We start from the raw sequence: 26,718 nt of genomic DNA on the forward strand, positions 1-26,718 counted from the left end.
GGACTTTAAAATAAGCATCTCCAAGGTGCTCAAAGAGCCACAGGACAACATGGACGAAACACAGGAACGTGGCATGGGAATAAAATGAGACTAAATGAAGATATGGGGGCCGGGCGCGGGGGCTCACGCCTGTAACCCCAGCACTTCCGGAGGCCGAGGTGGGCGGATCACGAGGTCAGGAGATCGAGACCATCCTGGCTAACACGGTGAAACCCCGTCTCTACTAAAAATACAAAAAATTAGCCGGGCGTGGTGGCGGGCGCCTGTAGTCCCAGCTACTTGGGAGGCTGAGGCAGGAGAATGGCGTGAACCCGGGAGGCGGAGCTTGCAGTGAGCCGAGATCGCGCCACTGCACTCCAGCCTGGGCGACAGAGCGAGACTCCGTCTCAAAAAAAAAAAAATAAATAAAATAAAAATAAAAAAAAAAAAAATGAAGATATGGGAATCCAAGAGGGGAGGGGAAAGGAAAGGAGCGGAGAGAAGGGGTGAGGCGGGAAGGGGAAAGAAAGGCGGTGGCGCGGGCAGAGCAGGGCGCAATTGCCCAGCGCGTCCAGGCCGGAGGGGGGCGGCCTCTGGTGCACCTGCCTCCGCCCGGCTCTCCCTGGGACGGGCGCCCGTGGCTCCTCCTACCTTGGTGCTGGCCACGCCGATCTCCGGCCCTGCGTTGATGTGGACGCCGCAGTCGGTCTCGCGAGAGATGGAGCTGCCCACGGTGTTGGTGACGCCCACGGTCAGGGCGCCGCGGTCCTTACAGTAGCGCAGCGCCAAGAAGGTGTCCGCGGTCTCGCCTGCCGCACAGGGGCCCTCTCAGTGCCGCGCTCCGCCAGCCTCAGCCCTACCCCAAACCCCTTCCTCCTTCACCTCCGGCTCTTACAGGGAAATCGGCGCCCGAGACACAGCCAGCAGGTGTTCAGAAAGGAAAACGCTCGCTCAACAGCCTTTTCGGTTGATTCTTACATTCAAGATGTGTTACTATTTGTGGCAAGCATTTTTTCATTTAAATCTCGTGACAACCCCGTGAGGACCATCGTCCCCATTTTCCTCTTGAGGATGAGGGCTCAGAGACAGGAGGAAACCGGTGCTCTGATCAAAGCCATACAGCTGGTGACAGGTGGGCTTGGCTCCCAGCGCCCTCTCTGCAACTGAATAAGCTGCCTTATTCAGAACGTGCTGAGATGGAACAGATTTAACATCTGAAAAGCAGGAATGTCCCCAAGTGGTGTTTCTCAGCTAGATCCTGTTTGAAAGGACACTTCTTGCAAGCCTCTCAGTGTGGACTCAAATTGTTTTTAGAATAAAGCTAAACAGCTTCATGCATAAACCAGCGCAAGCTCCCTATGTTTGTGAGTCCTAAAGCACTCAAATTAAATTCAGCATAAGCCAGACTATAAAATCAAAACTGCTGAAATCCTCATGAGTCGGGAGGCTGTTCTGTTTGCAGGGCCACTGCTCTTGGCTGTGTCTGTCCCAGCTTTGCAGGGCAGGCAGGTGCCGCCCGGTGCTAGGTGGCCCAATTCTCCTCTGCTTTCCTTTCTTCAGAGCCCTGGGTTATGGCACTGGAGTGTCACGGGGTACTGCGGTGAGGGTGCGGGAAAGGGGGTTCTAACTTCTGTCACCCACGCCCTAGGGTTCGATAGTGTTTTTTCAATCTCATTAAAGGCTGACTTCTATACACACAGAGATTCGGAAGCTGCCACTGCATTATTTTCATATTAGGTCCATGTCTGTTCTTTTGTTAATGTCTCCCACCAATTTATAAAATAGTCTGAGGCTCTGGTGGGATCAGAAACCCAAAGGTGAACGTGGCAGCAGCTCCTGCGTCATAAGGTGGTGGGCTGGATGGTCGGTGTATCTGTACTGGTTTTTCTTCACTTGTCAACAAAATGGAAATGGTATTTAAAATGGAAAATGGCAGGAGTACTAAAAGTCCTAATAGATGATAGGGCATTACAATCAGTATTTTAGTTGTGGTAGTAACACCGTGGTTATACGTTTTTCTTTTTCTTTCTTTTTTTTTTTTTTTTGAGACAGAATCTCGCTCTGTCGCCCAGGCTGTAGTGCAGTGGCGCGATCTCGGCTCACTGCAAGCTCCGCCTCCCGGGTTCACACCATTCTCCTGCCTCAGCCTCCTGAGTAGCCGGGACTACAGGCGCCCGCCACCACGCCCGGCTAATTTTTTTATATTTTTAGTAGAGACGGGGTTTCACTGTGTGAGCCAGGATGGCCTCAATCTCCTGACCTCGTGATCCGCCCACCTCAGCCTCCCAAAGTGCTGGGATTACAGGCGTGAGCCACCACGCCCGGCCGGTTATATGTTTTTCTTTTGTCATTTTAATCATGCAGCCTGAAGTATTTATATGGATGAATATCATGATGCCCGGGATTGGCTTCAAAGTAACCCCATGGAGACGAGGGGTTAATATGAGTGTGTCCGACCGGCACAAGATGGGCTGGATGAGGCTAGGATATTCATTATATGAAAATTCTACTTTTATAAAGGCTTGGAATTATCCGTAATTAAAACATTTCAAAAATCTTCCACGAGCTCAAGGAGACTCCCAGCCTATGGCCCTGGATCACCTCCCTGAGACAGCTGGAGCGAAATGTCAAGCCCAGTGTTGGGATGGCACCAGATGGGGTGCATGTACCTTGCGAGACCTTCCTTGGCCCTAAAAGGGAGCACTGTCTCCCCCACACCTCCCCCTGCTGGGCAGCATGGGCACTGCATGCCACAGGCAGCTCGGCTTGGACACTTGGGCACAGAGCCCATAGTGGGTCCTCCACGTGACTCTCAACCTAACAAAATGTTAAAGGAGACGTTTTTTTCTATTAACATAAATCAGCAAACATTTATGAGCACTTTGGTAAGTGGTCCTTGAAGTCTTGGATAGGCAAGAAGAGGGAGAAGCCACGGGGCAGGGGAAAGACTAAAGTGCGTGGATTTCCAGCCCAATCCCAGCTGTCACCCCCTGACTGCATGGCCTTAGACATCTCTTGCCCTCCCCGTACAATGGCGACAGTAATCCATGGCTCTACGGGTTAAATGACCGCTGCAAGAGAGGGTTCGCAGCACAGGGTAGCCATGCAGAGGACTGAACTGAATGAAGGAGAAGAGGAGAGAGCCCAGAGCTGACCTGATGCAAGGCTGGCCACACTGCCTGTGTCTCTTACCTGACTGGCTGATGAAAAAGCAAACGTCATCCCTGAACACAGGTGTGTTCCTGTCCAGAAAATCACTAGCAAGTTCAACCATCACAGGAAGCTCAGTCAGTTCCTCCAAAACTTGCCGCGTCTGAAGCCAACAAGCAAGCATGGAGACTAAAGTCAGTCACAGGCACGACAGGGGCATGGGGCAGCTGGGCTTCTAGGGACAGTTTGTGACATGGAACCTCACTGTCCAGGTGGCGAGGGGACTTCGGTCACCCACAGGCCACCTCGAAGATAAAAGGGCTCCGTGTCATTTCTCACGCTAGCTCATGGGAATGGGTACAAGGGCTTAGCCAAACTCAGAAGGCCACGTGAGTGATAAAACTGAAGGCCAGTGTCTGGTCCTAGACTGCCGTCGACTTCCCCATGCCCATGTGTCACACTTACAGCCACGGCAGCGTGGTAGCTGGTTCCACAGCCAATCACGATGAGCCGTCGGCATCGTCGAATCTCCTTCAAGTGGTCCTTCAAGCCACCCAGGAGCACTGCAGGGCACACGACAAGGCGTTAATGCTGAGTCTACACAGTCACCGCATTCCCTGAGACTAGGCTCGGGCGGAGGCTCCCCACCAAGTGTAGGAATTACCTGTGTTGGTTTCAAAATTCACCCGACCTCTCATAGTATTGAAAACTGATTCTGGCTGTTCGAAGATCTCCTTCTGCATAAATGCACTGAAGTTACCTGGTCAAGTAAGCGTCTGGTCAGTTTTAATTTCATTATATTTCACTGCTTTTCATTATGCAGCAGCGATAGTAACTCCTGTAAAGCTTACTGCAGATTCCCAAAGGCATCCCCAGGGATTACCCTGCCTGACACTCACTATCATCAGAGGGAAGCAGGTCAGGAACCAGGACTATCTCCAATTTACATATTGGACCCGGCAGCTTGAGGAAGGGAGGGATTTGCCCGAGGCATGCAAGTAACAAATGACCTGGCTGATCCCTTTGGGCCATGCTCCCTTAGCAAGGCCAAAAGAAAGTAAAGTGCTTCACTCCCAAAAAGCCATCCAGCTAGGAAAGTACAGCTAAGCAGGCCCAAAGAAACAGGCAATTTTCCTTCTAATAAATACCCTCCTGGTTTCCGTAATAAAAACCTTTCCAGCCACACAGGCATTTCCAGGGCTCTGATTTGAGTGGGATTGGATGGTGCTGACGGGACAATGGGGCTGCAGGGTGTTCAAGCCCCTGCACCTGATGCTCTGGAGGTACCCACAGGCAGGGCAGGCCGTGTTCTCTAGGATACGCACACTCATGACGCCAACATCGCCCATGCTCCCGGCCTGTCGCCCATGACCTGGCACTTGTGCGACGAGCAAATGAAGCAAGTGAGGGGAATGAGGGGTGGCCACCATAGGGGAGGGGCTGGGGAGGGACCATGGCAGACACAGGAGCAGAGAAGGAGTCTCTGAGGGGGTGACATTTCAAGGGAGCTGGAGGCAATGAAAAGGAGCCAGTCCTATGAGAAGAACAGCGAATGCAGGGGCTGTGGCGGGGCACAGTGGGATAGAGGGTTGAGTGTGGTGGGGCCAGGCTTTGGCCCCACCGGGGTGTGGGGTTTGTGGGCTGTAGCAGGGAGTTTGGATTTTATTCTAAGAACAGTAGGAAACCACTGGAGGGCCTTGAGCAGCGGGATGATCACAGGGGCTGATTCATGTTCTTAGAAGTTTGCTCAGGCTGCCCTGTGGGGTAGAGGTTGTAAGGGGACAGAAATGGGTGCAGAGAGGCTCTCCTTGTAGGGAGAAAGTGTACCCCCACCCCCCATTTACTGCAGACCTGCAGACTTCCACCCAGAGGAGAAATGATGCCTGAGGGTGGGCATGTGTCCCGCAGAGTCGGCGAAGGAAGGCAGCTGACACACTGGGCTCAGTTCTAGTAGGAAAGACCTGGCGGCTGGCTGCAGACAGGAGCCCCCGCTTGGAGGTGCCAGGCCAGCCTCCCCACATCCCCTCACCTGTGCCAGCCACAGGCTACCTGCAGCCCCGCCCTGGTGGCCACAGAGGGCAGGAGGGCTGTGGCCTCTACTAGGACCAGGCAGAGAGCGTCAGGAGCTCCACCAGGCGCGCTGGCTCCCGAGGCTGCCGCACATGGACTCTGGAGGACACCTGCCTTTCATGATTTGCTGCAGTTCCATCTGCAAGGTCTGGATGGCTCGAGATGGGTCATCACTAGCCGAGCGCTTGACCCGGTGAATGGAGAGTTTCCCATCAGCCACTGCGGCGATGTCATCATCCTCCAGGAAGATGACCCGGTTGGTGTGCTCTATGATAGCGCTGGGGCAAGGGAAACAGGCATCATCAGTGCCCTGCCCTGAGCAGTTACGAGGCAGCAGCCCCTTGCTGGTTCCCAAGTGTGGAGGCCACATCGTTGGCATTTTAGGAGGGAGAGAGAGACCACGCTAAAAACATTGATTTGCAGGTGAATCTTCCTTTTCTTCTCCACTCTTCCCTCCTGTCCCCACGGAATTATTTTGAAGCCAGTCCCAGACATTATATCATTTCTTCTGTAAACATTTTACCATATAGCTCTAAAACTATTTTAACCTACTATAATACCATAATCATATCTAAAATCAATAGTTGTTCCTTTATATCATCAAATATTCAGCATGTTTACATATCTCCAATAATCTCACGGCTGTCTTTTTATAACCGGTTTCTTCAAATCAGGATCCAAACAATGTCACCTCTGGAAGATACTCGAGAACCAACACATTATTCTGAATCGTGAAGGGAAAGAATAAAGCATTTATCTCGCCTTTCTAAACAATCTGTCTTTCGGAACAACCACATACTTTATGAAGGCAAGTTTCTCTAAGAAGTGATACAGCTAGTAATGAAGAAATAATAGAAGAATCAATTTATGAACTCCTAATTATTAATAGCTCTAATCAAGGACCATTCATGGCTGTTGAAACCAGAAGGTAAAAAGCTGGACGAAGCTGTATCATGGATGGATAAGGCTGGCAACACTCAAACCCCTGATGGCTCTTAGCACAGAAAGAGAGATGGTGAGACATCACCCGCCTCCTGATGGAAGGACACACCACCAACTATGTAGTCTTGCCAAAAAACATCAAACCTGAATAAGATCGAGCTTTTAACACTTGTAAACTCCAGCGTACAGGAAACACAGGGGACAGAGGAAGATGGTAAATGACACCAGGGGGTGCACTCAGCAAAACCCAGACAATGGGAAACTCATCAGGACAAAAGACCTAGTTTCTTACACACACACACACATACACAAAGGAGCCCTAAAAGTAGTCTACAAGCTATGCTTACCAAAGAAACATAGGGTCATTGTGTTTGTTTATTTATTTATTTATTTTGAGACAGAGTCTCGCTCTGTCGCCCAGGCTGGAGTGCAGTGGCACAATCTCCACTCACTGCAAGCTCTGCCTCCCGGGTTCACGCCATTCTCCTCCCTCAGCCTCCCGAGTAGCTGGGACTACAGGTGCCCGACACCACGCCCGGCTACTTTTTTGTATTTTTAGGAGAGACGGGGTTTCACCGTGCCAGCCAGGATGGTCTCAATCTCCTGACCTCGTGATCTGCCCGCCTCGGCCTCCCAAAGTGCTGGGATTACAGGTGTGAGCCACCGTGCCCAGCCCATTGTGTTTATTTTTATAACTTTCTCTGTATGGAAAAGAATAATGATTTTTTTCCCTTGAGATCATAATACAAAGTATCTTTTAAAATCATTTTAAGTTTGAAAAGTTGCTAAATGAAAAAGAAAGGTGATTAATGGTATACAGTTGTGGTATAAACCATCAGGTTGGGCTTGAAGGACTACTGGAGAAAACACTCTCGGCCGGGAGCCCTGGCGCACGCCTGTAATCCCAGCACTTTGGGAGGCCGAGGCGGGCAGATCACCTGAGGTCAGGAGTTTGAGACCAGCCTGGCCAACATGGCAAAACCCCATCTCTACTAAAAATACAAAAATTAGCCAGGTGTGGTGGCGGGCACCTGTAATCCCAGCTACTTGGGAGGCAGGAGAATCACTTGAGCCCAGGAGGCGGAGGCTGCAGTGGGCTGAGATTGTGCCACTGCACTCTAGCCTGGGTGACAGAGCAAGACTCCGTCTCAAAAAAAAGAAAAAAAAAACACTCTCATTCTATCAAGAGCCACACCCACACGTGACTGCCTGAAAATGAACACTTAAACTCCTGGTGCAAAGGTAAAGAGAGAAACCATCAAGATCTAAGGCTCTAAGAGACGTATATCCAGCCAGATCCTAGGGAAGAAAGAGAAAGAAAGATGGCAAGCCACTGTACTGGAAAAAATATTTTAAACAAAACTTTGCATAAAAGTGTACAAATAACTCCGTATGCTTTGTATAAAAGTGTACAAATAACTCCGTATGCTTTGCATAAAAGTGTACAAATAACTCCGTATGCTTTGCATAAAAGTGTACAAATAACTCCGTATGCTTTGTATAAAAGTGTACAAATAACTCCGTATGCTTTGCATAAAAGTGTACAAATAACTCCGTATGCTTTGCATAAAAGTGTACAAATAACTCCGTATGCTTTGCATAAAAGTGTACAAATAACTCCGTATGCTTTGCATAAAAGTGTACAAATAACTCCGTATGCTTTGCATAAAAGTGTACAAATAACTCCGTATGCTTTGCATAAAAGTGTACAAATAACTCCGTATGCTTTGCATAAAAGTGTACAAATAACTCCGTATGCTTTGCATAAAAGTGTACAAATAACTCCGTATGCTTTGCATAAAAGTGTACAAATAACTCCGTATGCTTTGCATAAAAGTGTACAAATAACTCCGTATGCTTTGCATAAAAGTGTACAAATAACTCCGTATGCTTTGCATAAAAGTGTACAAATAACTCCGTATGCTTTGCATAAAAGTGTACAAATAACTCCGTATGCTTTGCATAAAAGTGTACAAATAACTCCGTATGCTTTGCATAAAAGTGTACAAATAACTCCGTATGCTTTGCATAAAAGTGTACAAATAACTCCGTATGCTTTGCATAAAAGTGTACAAATAACTCCGTATGCTTTGCATAAAAGTGTACAAATAACTCCGTATGCTTTGCATAAAAGTGTACAAATAACTCCGTATGCTTTGCATAAAAGTGTACAAATAACTTCGTATGCTTTGCATAAAAGTGTACAAATAACTTCGTATGCTTTGCATAAAAGTGTACAAATAACTTCGTATGCTTTGCATAAAAGTGTACAAATAACTTCGTATGCTTTGCATAAAAGTGTACAAATAACTTCGTATGCTTTGCATAAAAGTGTACAAATAACTTCGTATGCTTTGCATAAAAGTGTACAAATAACTTCGTATGCTTTGCATAAAAGTGTACAAATAACTTCGTATGCTTTGCATAAAAGTGTACAAATAACTTCGTATGCTTTGCATAAAAGTGTACAAATAACTTCGTATGCTTTGCATAAAAGTGTACAAATAACTTCGTATGCTTTGCATAAAAGTGTACAAATAACTTTGTATGCTTTGTATAAAAGTGTACAAATAACTTTGTATGCTTTGTATAAAAGTAGAGTTTTATACAAAATTTTGTATAGAAATATATTTTTTTGTATAAAAAGTAGAAATATGGAGTGACAAGAAGTAAAAACGGCCCTATCCTGTCTCCGAGAGATCAACACTGCTTCCATTGTAGCATTAACCAACCAACAATGCATGATGCATGTGTGTTTATATTTATGTGTGCATGCACATGTTTGTTTAAATATAATTATCTTATTTCCAAAATGGGTAGTCATGTAATCTAGTCATTAAAACCAATGGCCCACCAGTTAGGCTTGAGGTGGACTCGGGGCCTCTGTCACTTGCCAGACCTGTGCCCGTGGGCAACATACATAACCCCCTGGAGTTCCTGTCTCAGGTTCCGCCTCTGTAAACAGAAAAGAGCTGTGCCTTCCCCAGAGGTCTGTCATGATTATCGCGTGGGATCCTGGTGAGGCTCTCATACCGTGCCCCGCACACACTGGCCACTGTTGCCCAAAAGCTGGACAGTGTGCTCACATCTGGGAGGGCCACCTGCCATTCCTTTCTCAGCACGTGTTGTCTTTCTTGTCTCTACACTACACGCGACAGAATCACTTCCTGAAGTTCCAAAGGCATAAACAAATAAAATAATATGGAGGGTTTTTTTTGTTTTGTTTTGTTTTGTTTTGAGACGGAGTCTCGCTCTGTTGCCCAGGCTGGAGTGCAGTGGTGCGATCTCAGCTCACTGCAAGCTCCGCCTCCCGGGTTCACGCCATTCTCCTGCCTCAGCCTCCCGAGTAGCTGGGACTACAGGCCTCCGCCATCACGCCTGGCTGATTTTCTTTTTTGTATTTTTAGTAGAAACCGGGTTTCACTGTGTGGGCCAGGATGGTCTCGATCTCCTGATCTCATGATCCATCCGCCTCGGCCTCCCAAAGTGCTGGGATGACAGGCGTGAGCCACCGCGCCCGGCCTGGACGGTCTTAATTACAGCACAGAATTCACAGATTAATTTGGGTAGAGTCAATATTTTTTAAAAATAACTTGTAATCATTAAATTAGTTTTAAATGTTGAGTGCATTAATTTTTGAAAATAGCTACTCTGAAAGCTGAGGCAGGAGGATCCCTTGAGTCCAGGAGTTAGTTCGAGGACAGCCTGGGCAACTTAATGAGACCTTGTCTCAAAAAAAAAAAAAAAAGAAAAGAATAGTAAGCCTTCCTACTGAGGAATGTGGAATCTCTTCCTATATTCAAATCTCTTACTTCCTCATGGTAAATTTCTGTAGACTTCTCCAAATATGTTCTAGAGTATTTTTGTTAAAATTTACTCTAAAGCATTTTTTTTTCCAGCTGTGGTGAATAGTATTGCTTTTTTGGTTCACCTAACGTTTGCTGACTGCATCGTGCCCGGTCACGTGAGGTGACACCTGAGAATAAGGTGGACAAGGTCCCACTCGAACCAGATACAGCTTAGTGGCTAAGGCCAGGATATAGGATTTCCACACCTTTACTCCCAGCTGCTAGTACTATCAGTTCTAACAGCCTTTTGGCTGGATTTAAAAATGTGTAATAGTATTGCCTACAAATAATTATTTCCTCTCCTTTCAGGCATTCATGCCTTTTTTTTTAAAAAAAAGGAAACATCTGGATGGGCGCGGTGGCTCACGCCTGTAATCCCAGCACTTTGGGAGGCTGAGGAGGGCGGATCATGAGGTCAGGAGATGGAGACAATCCTGGCTAACACAGTGAAACCCCATCTCTACTAAAAATACAAAAAATTAGCTGGGCGTGGTGGCGGGCACCTGTAGTCCCAGCTACTCAGAGGCTGAGGCAGGAGAATCACTTGAACCCAGGAGGCGGAGCTTGCAGTGAGCCGAGATCACACCACTGCACTCCAGTCTGGGCGACAGAGTGAGACAAAATAAATAAATAAATAAAAATAAAAAAAGAAACATCTATCATATTTCATTGAATATAAGTTACTATTGATCGTTAAGATCACAATTATTTGACAAACTTCTAAGAAATAAAAGCTTCAACAAATTCTAATGGTACTATGCCAAAGTCTACAGTTCTCTGTGTTTTAGAATCACTGAAATAATACCAGTGTCTTGTTGGTATTCTCGGCGTGTTCTAAGGGGCACCATTTGGGAAGTGCTGCCTTGACCTCAGCGCTAAGTATGATGCTGGCTGTGCATTTAATCAGGCCTCGCCTCCCTGTGGCTCCCGTTTCCCAGGAGACCCGGCCTGGTGTCCTCCCTGCCTCACAGCACGGCCCTATTAGAGGCTGGTCGGGAAAGAGAAAACCCATCAAGAATGGAAACATAACAAAGGCCCAAGCCTTTGGGTCTCTGAAGAAGGTACCAGAGGTGATTACAGCAGTTTTCTACTTCAAATGGCAGGAAAGTGCTCTGGTTCTCTCTCTCTCTCTCTCTCTCTCTCTCTCTCTCTGTGTGTGTGTGTGTGTGAGTGTGTGTATAACTTTTTTTTTTTCTGAAATGAGTATAAAGCAGAATTTCTCAAATTTCAAAATCATTATTCAGTGGATTGATGAGAGCATGGACTTTAGAATCAATTGAAAAACTCCCTGTGTCTTGGCTCTGTCTTTCACAAATGGTCTCACCCCAGGCAAAGGCAGGGAGGGGCATGGGAGGGACTGAGGTCTAGACACAGTTGTCTCATCTAAAGGGGGCAGCCTTTGAGCAGATCCAGACACCTGCCACCTGAGAGAGGGCTGCACAGCATGCCCAGATCTGCTAGTTCTTCCAGAGAAGCTAGAGATTTCAGATTTCTCTGTGAAATCTCCAAATTTTACAACATTGGCAACTAACCCATTCATTTTGTGCAGGCTCGAAGCACTGTGCCCACCAGTGCATCTGGCCTTTGGCCACCAAGGCTGCCTACCACAGTCATGCAGGTGCTCCTAGGACAAGGACTCCAGGCCCAGGCCCAGGGATGGCTGAACTCTTCTTTGGCCCTGCGACTTGCTGAGCCACGGTAGCTCACATGGAAGGATGAGTAAGAACCGGCAGTGTTTAGACAGGCATTCTTTGATTACGTAATCCCAGGAAGCGAAGAGAAGGCTCAGTTACCTTGCATCAGAAGCAAAGAAGAATTCCACGGCCTTGTCGCCCACAGCATGCAGGCAGGCGGAGCTGTCCAGCCTCTTCATCCGTGTCTTACAGATATTCTTCACATTCTCCAGAGTGCCTAGCAAATGGAGGAATGGGTTGCAAATCCCACTGGGATGTTTTGTTTGCATAATATGCAGCAAGGAACCAATTTCCCCTCTGAATATGTGTGGGAGAAATTTGCAATTTTTAGCTTTGGCTGTGTCAGCCAAATCGTGTAAAAGATCCCCAAATAGCACAGTACCACTGCAAAAGCATTTAAATGGCTACAGTGTGAGAGGAATGCAAACAAAAACAAACCAAAGAAGCACTCACATCAAAGCCCAGTTGCCGTTATACAACGGCACTTTTGTGTATGTTTGACAATATACAAAATCATGATAAATTCATGTCCATGATAAAAAGCTTAAAAAAAATGGAGCCAAGTCTCAGTTGCACAAAAACCTTTTAGACCTGGAGCTGTGTGCCTGTTGGGTCTGGCTCAGAGTGGGGTTTCCTTGCCTCAGAGGGGAGCTGACTGTGCCAGAGCAGCTGCCGAGTCCTGCGACACCAGCAGCTGTGCTGTCCGGTACTTCTTGAGAAACTTACACGTCCTGTATAAGATAGGGATCTGTTCTGTGGAGAGCTTGTATTTGCTCCGGACTCCGATGAGCAGGGGGCTGCCTCTCCTGTAGGGAGAAAGAGGCATCCCATTACCCATTGCCTTTGACGCCCAGCGCTGGGTGTCTGCCCAGCATCTGAGGTAGGATCCCCAAATCTAGCCCTTTCCCAGTGGTGGAGGATCCTGTTTAGGTCCCACATGAAGGACGCCTGGAGCACAGGATGGAAAGGCCAGCTCCTGAGTCCCAGGTCCCTGACTTGGCATCACCCACCTGCCCAGTAAGCCTGGTAACCTGTCTCACTCCCACCCTCCTAGGCCGGGCCTCCTCCAGTCCAGTCAAGTCCCCACATGTGACCAACCCACAAGGTTAGATGGCGGAGGCTGAGCGTTTGGCAGCAGAGGAGGCGCTGGTGGGGCACAGGGGCACGCTAGGTCTCCACCCAGCCTCGACGGCAGCGCATCCCTATAACAATAGGGCTCTGCACCCACCATCTGCCCAAAGACCCCCCGTTGTTCCTTCCCTTCCCCTAGCCCAGTTCTCTAGCATTAGTGGGCGCTAGTCTGACTGACTTTTGTATATTCTCTACTTTGTAGGTGACATAAGGTGATTTCTTGGGTGGTTTTTTGTCTCTGCCAAAGAGACACCCCGTGGATGGAAGTTTAGAATCTTCACCCCGTACCAGGTAGACTTCATCATAAAGAGGACAATAACTGTCACAGGCAAAATCTCAGGGAGTCTGCAGCTGGCCAAGGTGAGGGGCCCTCACTCAGGCCTCCTGTCCCAGCGTCACTGTCTCAGCCACTGGAGCCCGGCTCTCTGAGCACCTCAGCAGGGGATCTTTAGGAAAGAGCTTTAGGATATTTCCTTCTGATTCACAACTTCTAGTGGTGGACGTGATCTCATGATTTGGCTGGGCGCACAGTGGCTCACGCCTGTAATCCCAGCACTTTGGGGGGCTGAAGCGCGCCCATCACGAGATCAGGAGCTCGACACCAGCCTGGCCAACATGGCGGAATCCTGTCTCTACTAAAAATACAAAAATTAGCTGGGCATGGTGGGGGGTGCCTGTAATCCCAGCTACTCTGGAGGCTGAGACAAGAGAATCACTTGAACCCGGGAGGCGGAGGTTGCAGTGAGCCGAGATCGCGCCACTGCACTCCAGCTTGGGCGACAAAGCGAGACTCCATCTCTAAATAAATAAATAAATAAATAGATCTCATGATTTAAATGACATCCTGCTTCCAAAATCTAATCCTTTGCTCATTCTTATAAATTACAGCATGCAAATAAAATCTACCATAGGTGTGCACAGAAATAAGCGGCTCACTCTGGTTAACACATGCGCTCTAAACCTGCAGTTCTTCAAAACTAGGCAGGTAAAAGTGCAGTAGTTACGAAAGGATGTGTGCCTTTTCCCTCTACACATTAATTTATTAATAAGAAGAAAACACAGACGAACACTGTAATAAGACAATTTAAGAGAGCTGTTTCAAACACATGAATTGGAATACAATCCAGTAACATTTTACCTTAGGTGATTTCTTGCTAACTTAGATCAATGAACTAATGAAGTGCTTGCTCATCAGCTTGAATCCAGTCCACATATATCCATAATCTGTTAGCCTGACTCAGTGCAGTCCCTAAATTTTTCTTCAACAATAACAGACCTTATTTTCCAGTCACGTTGGCCTGTTTGGACCCCACTTATGGCTTCTCAAAGCGGGGGACAAAGTCTGGGGCTTTGAGGAAGGTGCTATGAACACCTTGAATATTTTAATCATTTATTGTGTAAAGCAAATCTGAGACATAGTTCTGGGGCCAGTGGGGAACTAGCATAAATAGTTTATAATAATGGCAGTGAGAAAGTAGGTGGTTATCTAATTTTCTTGGCAAATGACTCCCCCAAATTTTATTGCTGTAGGTTGAGCTCTGTGGTTTCTCTAGACCTGAAGACATATAATTCTCCCAAGACAACCCGAAGATTGTACTGCAGGTTATAGAGCCCTCAGTTATAGGCAATTTAGAAAAATAAAGCTTTATTGCTTCTTCACGCTGCCTTCTTCTGAGTTCATTTAAAAAAGTAAATCATGATAAAATTGGATTTTAAAAAGGGCTTCTAAATTTGATAGGAACCAACTGGTATTTTATAATTCTATGAATTGAAGGAATTAAATTCCAAATGGCAAATTAGTTCCAGTCTTAGAAAAGGTTAAAAAAAATGATGATAAATTCCTGTTGTTTCCTGCTGAGATACTACGCCAGTCTGGAAGAGACAGCCTCACCCTCTCCGGCCGTCTCCCAGGCCACAGGTTCATTCTAGATGGCTCCCCTGGGGCTTCAGATGAAGCCCGCAGCCCACAGGGCACTGAGGCCATTTAGAGCCGGCCTCTGTCCGCCTCTCTCCACTCCCCACAGCCTTTGAGGCCCTGGAGCAGTGTCCATACCACCTTGCTCACCACTGTCTCCCATGCCTGGCACACAGCAGGTGTCAGTAAACACACACTGGGCCTAGAACGCCTCCATCCCACCAATGCCCTTGCACCATGCCCCCACCTTCCAACAGTGATCCTGGGAGGTCCCACTCCCTCTGGGCCCCTTGCCTTTGCTCATGCTGGTTCCTCTTCCCACTGCCTGCCTGGGGCTACCTGCCATTGCCCCCCTGCCAGGTAAGGTGATATCCTGTGCTGGGGACGGGCACAGGGCATCACTATCCTCTGCCCGTCTCTGCCCTCCTGTACACCTGTTCAGCCCTTCAAGGCAGGGACCAGGTCAGATGTCACTAAGTCCCCAGGGCCCAGCACACAGTAAGTGCACAGCAAATATTAGTTGCATGGTTGGATGGACGATCAACCCATGTGAATATAAACGGGATGGCACTTAACCTGCTTCTGTAAATCCATGCAACACTGGGGGCCCACCGTAACAGAGGGACACATGGGGGCAAGCAGGCTCTCTGAGCCGATTCCTGGCATGCTCCTTTGTGAAGGTGAAGCTTGAGCCCCGGGCCTTCAAGGCCTCTGCTGTACTGGATCCAAATCAATATTCACTTTGCTCCCTAGTTTCATGTTCATAATTCTGCTTTTTCTTAAAGGGGGGCCCATATTGTACAGGCTTCAAGCCCCACAAAACCTGGATCTGCCCCGTCTGTACGATTTTATTTATAACTGGAATTTGTTGCCCACCTCTAAAAATCTGTGGAGATTTCAAACACAAATCCAACTTTCTGGTTTCTTTTTTTTTTTTTTTTAATTCAGAAGTGTAGCACCACCAGCCATGGAGATGGTGGGGCGCGGTCCCCGGGGCTGAGCCACAGTTGTTCTTTAGACACCACGAGTACCTTTCAGCGTGCCACAGGCCCTACCTCTCCCTTCTCCCTCCAGCTAAGTGATTTTATTTTCGTTCTTTCTTATGGGAAATGCCAGTGTGTTTTGCCTCACCGTGTGGCAACGGCTTCTCCTGGGTAGTGGACGCTCTTGAAAACGAGCGCGAATGCACCTTCCTGAAAACACACAAACAAACAGTGAGGGTCAACGCGTTCCAGCAGCCGCTGCTGCAGCCTGGCCACAGCCCAGATGCGTCTCCCTGGGCCCCTCCTGATGGCGGGAGGTCCTGGGGTCCCTCGGGGAGCTGAGTGCAGAACAGCGCATCCGGGGTGACATCACGAGGGAAAGCAAAACAGACGGTGCCACGGGAAGTACCACAAACCAGAACGTGTGAATTCCACGGTGAGCAGTGTGCGGCTTGCCCAGGCCCACAGGGAGCCCGGCAGGGGTGCCAGCTGGGTAGACGGGGCAGTGAGAGTCACAGGAAATGATAGCTGGGACCAGGCTTCCCTGCCCTGCTCAGGGACAGCACCTACTCAGCAAGCCCCTGTGAAGTGCACTTTAGCTCAACACACGGTAGGGCCTGGGTTCAAATCCTGGCTCCACCCCTGCACTGGGCTCTCCCTTTAGCCTTCTTGGCGCCTCGTTCTCCTCATCGGTGAAGGAAGTGAGAACAGCGCCACCTGGCGGGGCTTCCGTGACGATGAGAAGCTAATGCACTGAGCCTGGCATCCGGAGACCCAAGAGAAGCACAGGTTGTCATGACCATCACTGCTATTATCCTTTCCATGGATACGACTGTCACCTGCCCTCTGGGCCTCAGCTGGTTGGTTTGTGCAAAGCCAGAACTAGAATCCAGCTCTCCTAACACAAGAGGCCAGATGGTTTTTTGACTTAAATTCTTGGTGTAAATTTTTCCCCCACGTCCTGACCATCCTGTACTAACTTACCTCAACCCTAGCAGAGCTCAGTTATATATAACCAGCTGCAAATCTGAATTTCCACAAGAAATCCTCCAAGTGTGGAAGCCACGGGCAGCCCCAGGCCCTGGGTGGTCAGCGTGTCGGGTCCAGGTTGCCAACTCAGCTACAGGGCCAGGAACCTGAGTCAGCGTCCCCAGGCCTCAGCGGGGCTTTCAAACTGCCCCAAACCAGGGGGCTTCAGGCAGACCCTGGTGCTTTTGTCAACAATAAAATAGGACTGAATGGAAAAACACTGCACGTTCTCTGCCAAAAAGAGCCCGGTACTGTCCCAGGTAGGAAAAGTCTTCAGTTTAAAAGTGTCATTATGAGAGAGGTATCTCTGAAATTTCAAAATAAAAATGGAAACGAAGAAACAGCGTGCTGTAATACCTGATTGGCTCACTGTACCTTATCCAGCACATTAAATGTGGGACAGGCTGTTTTTTACAAACACGCCCTCTAAATGATGGACCTCCAAAAACGGGAGTTAGGGGACAAAAAGGCTTCAACAGTAGACTTACTTTTTAAATCAGACTCTGAAAACACCTGCTCAAGAATGATGTATTTTACACTACAGGGTGGTGCCTGCCAGATGTTCTGGACTCTGGGCCAGTGTCCAGGCTGCCACAGCCCTGGGGGAGCTAGTGGGTGGCACTGCTGTCTGACAGGATGGGCTCTGAGAGGCCCGGACCCCTCTCGTCCTCCCGCACCCCGCATGGGCCTGTGTCTGCTCCACCTCCTCCTCAGTGTAGGGGCCTCCCCTTGGACAATACGCCCAGTGTGTGCTCCCTTCTCAGGGACTTCTGCTCCCTAGGCCCTGTCCTCTGGGATGTCCCCAATCTCTCTCCCTCTCCCCCTCTTTTGGGCCATTCCGTTCCACATACAGACATGCTGTGATATCACCTATCACAAAAACAGGCCAGGCACAGTGGCTCACGCCTGTAAATCCCAGCATTTTGGGAGGCCAAGGCAGGTGGATCACTTGAAGTCAGGAGTTCGAGACCAGCCTGGTCAACATAGTGAAACCCCGTCTCTACTAAAAGTACAAAAATTAGCCAGGTGTGGTGGTGCGTGCCTGTAGTCTCAGCTAACTCAGGAGGCTGAGGCAGGAGGACTGCCTGAACCTGGGAGGTGGAGGTTGCAGTGAGCCAAGATCACACCACTGCACTCCAGCCTGTGCAACAGAGTGAGACTCTGTCTCAAAAAAGAAAAACCTAGAAACACATCCTCACTTGGTACCACAACTCTCTCTGCACACCACCACCAAGCTCACGTGTGCATCATAAAAAGCCATGGACTCTAATGCCAGTCACAATTTCAGAAGTGTCACGATGAAGCAGGGCACTTTCTATTTGATGTTGACTACCCAAACCACAGAACATCTTCCAGTTCTACAAGAGTGTAACATCTTAAGGCCAGTCTCTGCAGATGGGCTGTCTTTTATCCTCAGGACTCTGTGCAAGTTTGTCTAATAAGGGCTTATAAAAAATGAAGGATTCCTTGGCACTTGCTGCTTGAAAAAAATGTTTTTAATGAAAGAATGAAGGAATGAGTTAGACAGATGGGATTTGTAACTCACCAACTGCTGAATGACTCTCTCGACCAACGTTGAAAACGTAATGTCCTCAGTTTCTCTGTTGTCGAACACATATTTAATCAGCTTGGCGATGGTCTCTGTATCTGTTTCTGACTCAAACTCATAGCCTTTGCTTTCCTGGAATATGCAGTCGGCACAGTGTGAGAGATTGGTCATTGCACAATGCCTGCCTGGCCAACTCCCTCTCCTCCCTGGTGATCTGCCCTTGGAGTGACTTAAGTCAAGAACAAGGAAAACTGGGAAGGGACGAAAAATGTTTGCCAGCATCACACAGCCAAATATCTCTGAGTCACTCCGGGAGGCCCTGAGATCATCCCACCTCAGAAGCTCGCCCTTGCCACTAATCTGGACATTGCAAAATAACAGCAGTCAAAATGATAAAATATGTTGAGTCAAACCCACCCACATCCCAACTAACACCACAAAGCCTTTCAAACTTTAGACAGTCACTGTCTGACTTTCCGTCCCAACTCCGCCGGTATACGAGTCGCTGTGTTATATAATGCAGACAGTTTAATAAAACGAAGCTCCTGTTATTTTGATTCTGGGAATCTGCAGTGGCCCTTGAGATAAACACTAATGCCCTGTTATCTCCTCAAATGAGATCTGCAGGGCCTGGCTCAGCCAAGGCAGAAGTTTCTTCTCAACACGGTGACGTGGCTGAGTGTGGGTCTCACTCAGTTCCCACACTGGTTTCCGCAAGGAAATGAGCTGGCTGGAAAGTTTCTGGGGAGACCAATCCCACCGGACTGAGACATCACCTAGGGGAAGCATCTTACCAGAAATTTCCTCAGATCTTTGTAATTTGTGATGATCCCATTGTGGATGACAACAAATTCTGAAAGAAAAGTGAAGAGAGAAATGCTATTGAGAAGGAAGTTCATGTCAGATGTGAAGAGAGATGATTTCAAGGCTTGAGAACTCTCTGCAAACTCTAGGCCTCAAGACTTCTGTGAAGCACACTTTGTTTACAGTGATTAGCACCGATGTTTACGGCAGCTACTACAGTGGAACCAGGGATTAGCACCAGGGATGTCTAGGGCAGCGGCTACTACAATGGGATCCGGAGGAAATACACATCCCTCTTTCAGTGACCAGCAGCCACCAGCCTGACCGTGCAGAGAGCTCTCCCCTGTGTGCTATTATAGTATCAAACAGGCTTTGGGGTTCATGTCCCACGGGGATTATGAGCCCTTCGCTCCAGAAGTGATTCCAGGCACTCTCAACTGGCTTTAGGCACAAAGAGGTCGCAAAGAACAGTCCAGCCCCGTGCTGTGTTTGACCCACACTGTGTTGTAAAAATATTTGAGTTTTTAAAATTCTGAGTGTTCACTTTAAAATCCTGGTTTCCTTGGGGGAAAAATCCCAGAAGTTCTGGCATCCCCAGGCTCAGCCACATTCCTGCACAGCAGGATCTGCCAGCTGCAGCTTTTCCCACCTCCCCAATTCCTGCCGCACAACCCAGCTCATGCGGGCGGCTTCCTGCACAGGTAGCACCCCGCTGATCCTGGCGGGGAGGTGGCGGGGGGGCAGGGGGGATGCGGTGAGGGATGCGGTGAGGGATGTCTGCCTCCACCCCACTGCATTTTCTCAATAAATAGCCCGTGTATGAGTGCCTTGAGGGAAAGATCCAAGGCCAGCCTGAGAATTTTTCTGGGCAAGTAGCCCCGTTTCCCTCTCCCCCTAGAGGACAGAAAGATTCCCTATTACCCTTGAGGTTCAATAATTCCACCAGGAGGTGTCTAGATGTTGGATACGCTTCATAAATATTGACTATTTTTTTCAAAGCATCACTGTGAAGTCTTATTTGTTTTTATTATTACTATTATTATTTTGAGACAGAATCTCACTCTGTTGCCCAGGCTGGAGTGCAGTGGCGTGACCTTGGCTCACCACGACTGCTGCCTCCCAGGTTCAAGCGATTCTCCTGCCTCAGCCTCCCAAGTAGCTGGAATTGCAGGTGCTTGCCACCACACCCGGCTAATTTTTGTATTTTTTTAGTAGAGATAGGGTTTCACCATGTTAGCCAGGCTGGTCTCAAACTCCTGACCTCAGGCGATCCACCCACCTTGGCCTCCCAAAGTGCTGGGATTATAGGCTTGGGCCACTGTGCCTGGTCTATTGACTATTTTTGATTCCTTCTTTGGATATCCAACTCAAGTTTTCCTTCAGTTCGGGAAAGATTTCTCCCACAGCATCTTTTGAAACCTTTTGCATTATTCTTTTTCTTTATTCTCACCATGATTTCCTCTATTTAAAAAAATCGTAGTGTTTGTTTTTGTGAGGTCACACCCAAAAATGGGAGGGCTTAAATAAGAAAAGCCCAGTTTCAACAGATGTGCTGACCACAGCTCAGCTTTATTTTTTATGTATTTATTTATTTATTTTTTACTGCTCTGTGCTCTGATCGCTTCTTGTGCACACCAGTTACCCATATGTTGGATCCATATTAACTGGCTCCACGTCCATCCCCTTCTCCATTTTTTTATATCTATGGTGATATTGTTTCTTTTTCTTTCTTTTTTTTTTCTGAGATGGAGTCTCACTCTGTCGCCCAGGCTGGAGTGCAGTGGCGCGAGCTCGGCTCACCGCAAGCTCCGCCTCCCAGGTTCACGCCATTCTCCTGCCTCAGCCTCCCGAGTAGCTGGGACCACAGGCACCCGCCACCATGCCTGGCTAATTTTTTGTATTTTTAGTAGAGATGGGGTTTCACCGTGTTAGCCAGGATGGTCTCGATCTCCTGACCTCGTGATCCGCCCGCCTCGGCCTCCCAAAGTGCTGGGATTACAGGCGTGAGCCACCACGCCTGGCCGGTGATATTGTTTCTTTACATTATTCTCTTAATTCTGCTACACTTTCTTTCATCTCAGTCTATGATCCTATCATTAATTTGTTTTCTGGAATCCATGTTGTCTCTGCAGAATCTTTGTGTAATTTCCTTGTGTGGTGTAGTTGCTGGGCGTTCAGACTTCCTTAAAAGCATGCTCTTCAGCTATCACTGCTGAGTGTCAAAGAAATTTTATAAATCTTTGCTTATTGCCCTGTTGTTTTCTTTCAATTACTCATCCTGAGTCAGGGCTGGAGTGTCCAAGTCTGGGTGTGGGTGGGCCTCCTGGGAGCCTCCCTGCTTTGGGGACGCAATGAGAATCATCATCTACACTGAAGTGGGGGATTTTCCAATGAGGTTCATTTTATCACTGGGAAGGGCAGGAGGCCGTGGCTAAAGTGGCAACATCTCAGGGCACATGGTCTGGGCGCAGTGTTTTCTCGGCCAGCACGACTGCCCCAGGGACCAGCTTCTGCACTTGACCTGGGCTCTGGCCAGATGTACATTCTAGGTCCTCAGCACCATGGGGTCTGCTGTCCTCCTCCTGGACATAGGGTGCGTGCCTCAGTCACGAAATGCCCTATGGTTCAGGGCATGAGCCAGACCCAAGGAACAGGCCCTCGCAAAAACCTCACTCCCTCAAGACCCTGATCACGTGGATGCATGAGTAGCCCTGGCTCCTGTGCTACCACCAAGCTGCTCTGCTGAGCAGGGTGGATGGGGCTCTCCTTCCGTTTTCTGGGGGATGCCTTCCCTTCCAAATTGGGCGGGGTGAGCTGGTGAGGCCCTGCAGAGTGCTCTGGGGAGAAGCAGCACCACTGCACTTTCTGTGGGTGGTGGGGGTGCCTGCCCATCCCGCCCAGTTACACTGCCTCGGAGAACCACTGATCAGCAGTGGGTGGGGGACACCAAGCAGGCTGGTGCTGCTCTCCTGTGGCCTGACTTCCACAAGGATTAACCGCAGTGGGACTTGTCAAGTGTCAAGGCTTAGTGCCAGCTAATAAGCTCCCAGTAACTGCTCTGATGTATTTGGTCCTATCTAACATTAGGCTCGGCACGAACTTACACTATGCCAGAGGATGTCTTGGGTTGGGGGGTCCAGTTGACTTCTGAAATCACTGTCTTTGCTGTACACCCTCCCCTGGCATGTCCAGGTTGGGGGCTTCAGGGGCTCGTGACTGGACCAGGCCTCACCTAGAGTGGGGGACCCCCTGGAAGGCCCAGCTTATGTCTTAGACTCCTGCCTGCCCTTGGAGGCCTGGGAGGAGACAGGGATTAGATCCTCTCTTCTGCTCCATGCCTACTGCATCCCACTGCAGGGGACCCGGCGCCCTGGGGCTGACCACAGACCCCTGAGAACTGCCACCAGGAGCTGCAGACCTACCAGTCTTTCCCCCATGAGAGGGGGCAAGGGTGTCATTTAAGAGAATTACGCGTGGAGAACTGTCCTGGTGACCCATGCAAGTGACATAGACCTGTGAGCTGGCCTGAGGGGGTGACTGGGCGAACAGGAGAGCCTGAAACCCACCAAGGACAGCAGGTGCAGCGACCTTGGCCCTCTGCCAATCTGTGGTGCTCCAACGTGCTGTCAGCTCAGTGTTTCCAGATCCTCCAGTTTTTCAAGTGATGCCAAAAGTCTGGACTTCTATGCACAGTGGTTCTCAACTTTTAAGAACATGAAGCAAGCTGAGTTGAGGGCTCTCCACCTGGGAAGAGCCCCTGGGCTTCGGGCTGCAGCCCCTACTTCTCCAAACCCTAAGCCCCTGGCTGCTGAGGTCTCCTGCTGGGGCCCGCGGTGTGTCTGGTGGCACCAATCAAGACCAGTACAGCCCCTGCCCTCACCTGGACCACTCTGCGGGGAAAAGACAGGTTTAGCTGCATAAGGACAGAACCCATCCTTGCCTGAAGGGCACACCCTTCTGCAGCATTTCCGTCACTTGGGGAGGAACCGTGCCCAGGCCCCTCAGTCCCTCACGCGGCCTCATCCCACTCATGGGCTGGGTTCCAAGGAGCCAGCAGCTCTCCTGGTTAAGTGCCATCGTTTTCCTGCGCACTCCTGGGAGGCCAGCACCACCCTAGGACCAGGCTGCCTGCCTCCTGACTGAGGCCCAGGCCACTGGCAGAGCTCTGGGAGAGGGGACGTCCGCATTCTCTTGGGAAGATGAAGTAGGCTGAGAAGTCAGTTAGAGGTGGGCGCGGAACCTGCTTTGGCGGGCACTGGCCCTGACACAGCTCAGGGTGAGGTGGAACCATGGGGACGGGGAAGCATGCCACATACCGTTGCCTTTGTCTGAGCGCTGGGGGTGGCTGTTGACAGCACTGGGGACCCCGTGGGTGGCCCAGCGCGTGTGGGCAATGCCGAAGTGTGTCTCAAACTCCACTTTTAAGTCCATGCTGTCTTGTTCTAAATGAAAGGAAAATCAGTTTGCCGCACTTGAACAACAAGCCTCGACCCAGGACTGTGAGTGCAACCTGGTGTCATTACCCAAGTCACGTCACCCACACCGATGGCACCTCCTCACCAGCTCCCACCCTGGGAGTCCGCACAGGCCCACAAACCACCCGTGCTGAGGGTTATTTACTACTTGTCTGTAGCTTAGCTCACTTCTTCACAGAAATAAACTTGCTTTAAAAAGAAAATGATATATCCCTACCATAAACAGAAAAGCAGTATCATTTGCTGGAATAATTAAAATAACTACTGTATGTAACCCTTCACACTTAAAAAAATTATCCATGTGCCGCCACCACCTAAAATAAACCATCCCATACCCTGCGAAGCCCGGTTTTACAGCATGGGCTTAACCCTCCCTCTGTTTATCTGAGCTGGGACAAAGGAGAATCTCTAGTCTCCGGCGCTGTTGGATTACGGGCCTAGAAAGCGGCCGGCGCTGCAGCGGCTCCTCCCACTCAGAGGTCCTCCACTTACTGTAAAGTTCTTCATCGAGAGCCTTGACTTTCCCCCTTTTCTTGACCAGCTGAATGTGTCTTTCTTTGACTTCGTGATTATTCCCATCGATCGCCACACCTGTGATGTAGACATTATTTGTTATATTGCAACCAAAGCTTTTTCTCACACACTTGGCACAGGTGCTCCGCAGGGTCAGGGCTGCATGCCCCGGGCTGTCCGTTTATGGCAGGTTGGAGAGCTGTACAGTTTTCAGGAAATCTGCTTTGAAAGAGGCTGTGACTGCGGCCAGGCTTAACAGCAAGTGAGGAAGCCCCTGCCTCCACCAGGCCGCAGCTGCCCCCAGCCCCGCTCCTGCCTAGCTAGGGTGAGCCCCTCGGGACACTTCCCCGCTGCAGGCGCTCCCAGGCCCTCGGCTGATGGCAATGGGCCCAGGCAGGGCATTTATCCCAAGGGCTCCTCGCATTGTGCTATTTCGTTGGTATCTCCACTGCGTTAGTGTTCCTCCCGGCATCTATCGGACGTGCTTCCTATTAAGAGTCGACAGGGATTTAAAACCATCGGGCTCCCCCTTTCTCCTCAGGCTGCATAATTGAACAAGGTCAACAGACTAAACATCCACCTTTGCAGTGAATGGAGGCCTGAACTCTGGGACAGCCACCCAGCGGAGCATTGTGTAGCCACTTAGAAAGCTACTGAGAAAGAGTTTAGGATCGGCTGGGCGCGGTGGCTCACGCCTGTAATCCCAGCACTTTGGGAGGCCAGGGCGGGTGGATCACAAGGTCAAGAGATTGAGACCATCCTGGTCAACATGGTGAAACCCCGTCTCTACTAAAAGTACAAAAATTAGCAGGGTGTGGTGGCGGGCGCCTGTAGTCCCAGCTACTCGGGAGGCTGAGGCAGGAGAATGGCATGAACCCAGGAGGCGGAGCTTGCAGTGAGCTGAGATCGCGCCACTGCACTCCAGCCTGGGTGACAGAGCGAGACTCCGTCTCAAAAAAAAAAAAAAAGAAGAATGAATGAATTTAGGATCCTAGAAATGCCAAGTGAAAAGAGAAGAATATAAAATTACAAAATTGCATAATCATAATTAGGTAAAAACAAAAAATATCAACGTACAACACCTCCACCACAGACCACCCTCACAGACAACAGTGACCGGAGAAGGGTCCCAAAGACGGATGGGGGGTCCTTTTTTAATGAAGCCACCTCACTGAGGCAGGGCTGACAAACACAACGCTGCGCATACTTAATGTCTACAGCTCGATGAGCTTGGAGGCACGTGTGCCCCCATGAAACCACCACCGCCGTCTATGCCATCAGCCTATCCCCTCCGAGAGTCTGCTCCTGCCCTCTTTATGTATCGTTCTGTGTGTGATAAGAGGACTTAGCATAAGCTCTACCCTCTTGGCTGGGCTCAATGGCTCACACCTACAGTCTCAGTGCTTTGGGAGGCAGAGGCAGGAGGATCGCTTGGGGCTACGCCGGGCAGCACAGTGAGACCTCATCTCTACAAAAAATAAAAAATTAGCCGGGTGTGGTGGTGCGCGCCTGTAGTCCCAGCTGCTGGGGAGGCAGAGGGTCGCCTGAGCCCAGGAGCTGGAGGCTGCAGTGAGCCAATTTCTTGGAACTGCACTCCAGCCTGAGTGACAAAAATAAAAATAAAAATATGAAAATCTACCCTTTTGGCAAATTTTTATGTGCAAAATACAGTGTTGCTCAAGTCAGGCACCGCACGGCAGAGCAGCTGTCCAGGACTTACTCATGCTGCATGACTGCGGCTTTGTACCCTCTCTGCTTCCTGATGGGGGGACTTCTGATGAAGGGGGTTTTCTGGGGTTTTTTGCCCTTGTTTCTTCTATTTTTCTATAGTTTTTGAATTTCTTTAACGGACAAGTGTTATTTTTATATTGAAAAGAGACGTTAAAAAGTAGCAGAAAAAATGCCCTGGTTGTAAACCCCCCTGCAGTGGAGATGGGTGAGACCACAGCAGCGGAGCCCGGTCCCCAGCCACGAGGCGGGCAGCCGCACACCCACCTGCCGAGTCGTAGCCTCTGTACTCCAGCCGCTGCAGGCCCTTGATGAGGGTTTCGAAGATCTCCTTCCTCGTCCGGGGGACTCTGTAGTTCATGTAGGCAAAGATTCCTGTTCAAAGAGAAAAAAATGGTGCATTCATAAAATATTCAGCTCGTGTTTGGAAGAAAACGCTTCTGGGGGATGCACCAAGGTGGCATCACAAAGGTCTCCCAGGGGCTTGCAGAGGTGGGTATGCCCCTCCCTGAGCACAGCTGAAGAATGGTGCACCCCTTCTTCCTCCTGTGACAAAAACCCCCAGAAAGCCTGTGTCACATGTCTTGGGCTGGCAGTTCCACTGCTGAGAACTTATCCTATGCTGTACTTGCAGGAGGCAGCTTTCAGCGTGGCAATGTCCATAATAGAAAAGGCAGCAATGAAACCCAACCGCCTTAGGACATCCGGAAGTCCCCACCTCCATGCACTCCCTGATTTGCAGAGCACACATCTGGAGTGCCATAGGAAGGGACAGCAGCCCCCAGGGCAGATGGGACAGGCGCTGGGGCCTTTGCTTCCACTGTCCCCTTCTCCGTAAGGCTGAAACTTGACCTTAAATAAGCACTACTTGAGCCGGGGGCGGTGGCTCATGCCTGTAATCCCAGCCC

The 26,718-nt window shown here is 49.4% G+C and overlaps 1 protein-coding gene across 2 annotated transcripts in view; it reads right to left on the minus strand.

Moving 5' to 3' along the window:
- Positions 1-26,718, minus strand: part of GFPT2 (glutamine-fructose-6-phosphate transaminase 2) — a 56,071-nt gene that overhangs the window by 14,390 nt on the left and 14,963 nt on the right. For both annotated transcript variants that reach the window (XM_016954461.3, XM_016954462.4), the window contains exons 2-14: positions 26,078-26,185; positions 24,062-24,160; positions 23,411-23,536; positions 19,085-19,143; positions 18,288-18,422; positions 15,861-15,922; positions 12,410-12,489; positions 11,783-11,900; positions 5,314-5,477; positions 3,794-3,889; positions 3,595-3,692; positions 3,172-3,292; positions 631-788 (exon numbers count right to left, since the gene is read on the minus strand). In XM_016954461.3, the coding sequence (XP_016809950.1) occupies positions 631-788; positions 3,172-3,292; positions 3,595-3,692; positions 3,794-3,889; positions 5,314-5,477; positions 11,783-11,900; positions 12,410-12,489; positions 15,861-15,922; positions 18,288-18,422; positions 19,085-19,143; positions 23,411-23,536; positions 24,062-24,160; positions 26,078-26,185 (1,424 nt within the window). The remainder of the gene's footprint in view (positions 1-630; positions 789-3,171; positions 3,293-3,594; positions 3,693-3,793; positions 3,890-5,313; positions 5,478-11,782; positions 11,901-12,409; positions 12,490-15,860; positions 15,923-18,287; positions 18,423-19,084; positions 19,144-23,410; positions 23,537-24,061; positions 24,161-26,077; positions 26,186-26,718) is intronic.

Source organism: Pan troglodytes, chromosome 4, assembly GCF_028858775.2.
Source record: "Pan troglodytes isolate AG18354 chromosome 4, NHGRI_mPanTro3-v2.0_pri, whole genome shotgun sequence".
In the NCBI taxonomy this organism is placed as follows: Eukaryota; Metazoa; Chordata; class Mammalia; order Primates; family Hominidae; genus Pan; species Pan troglodytes.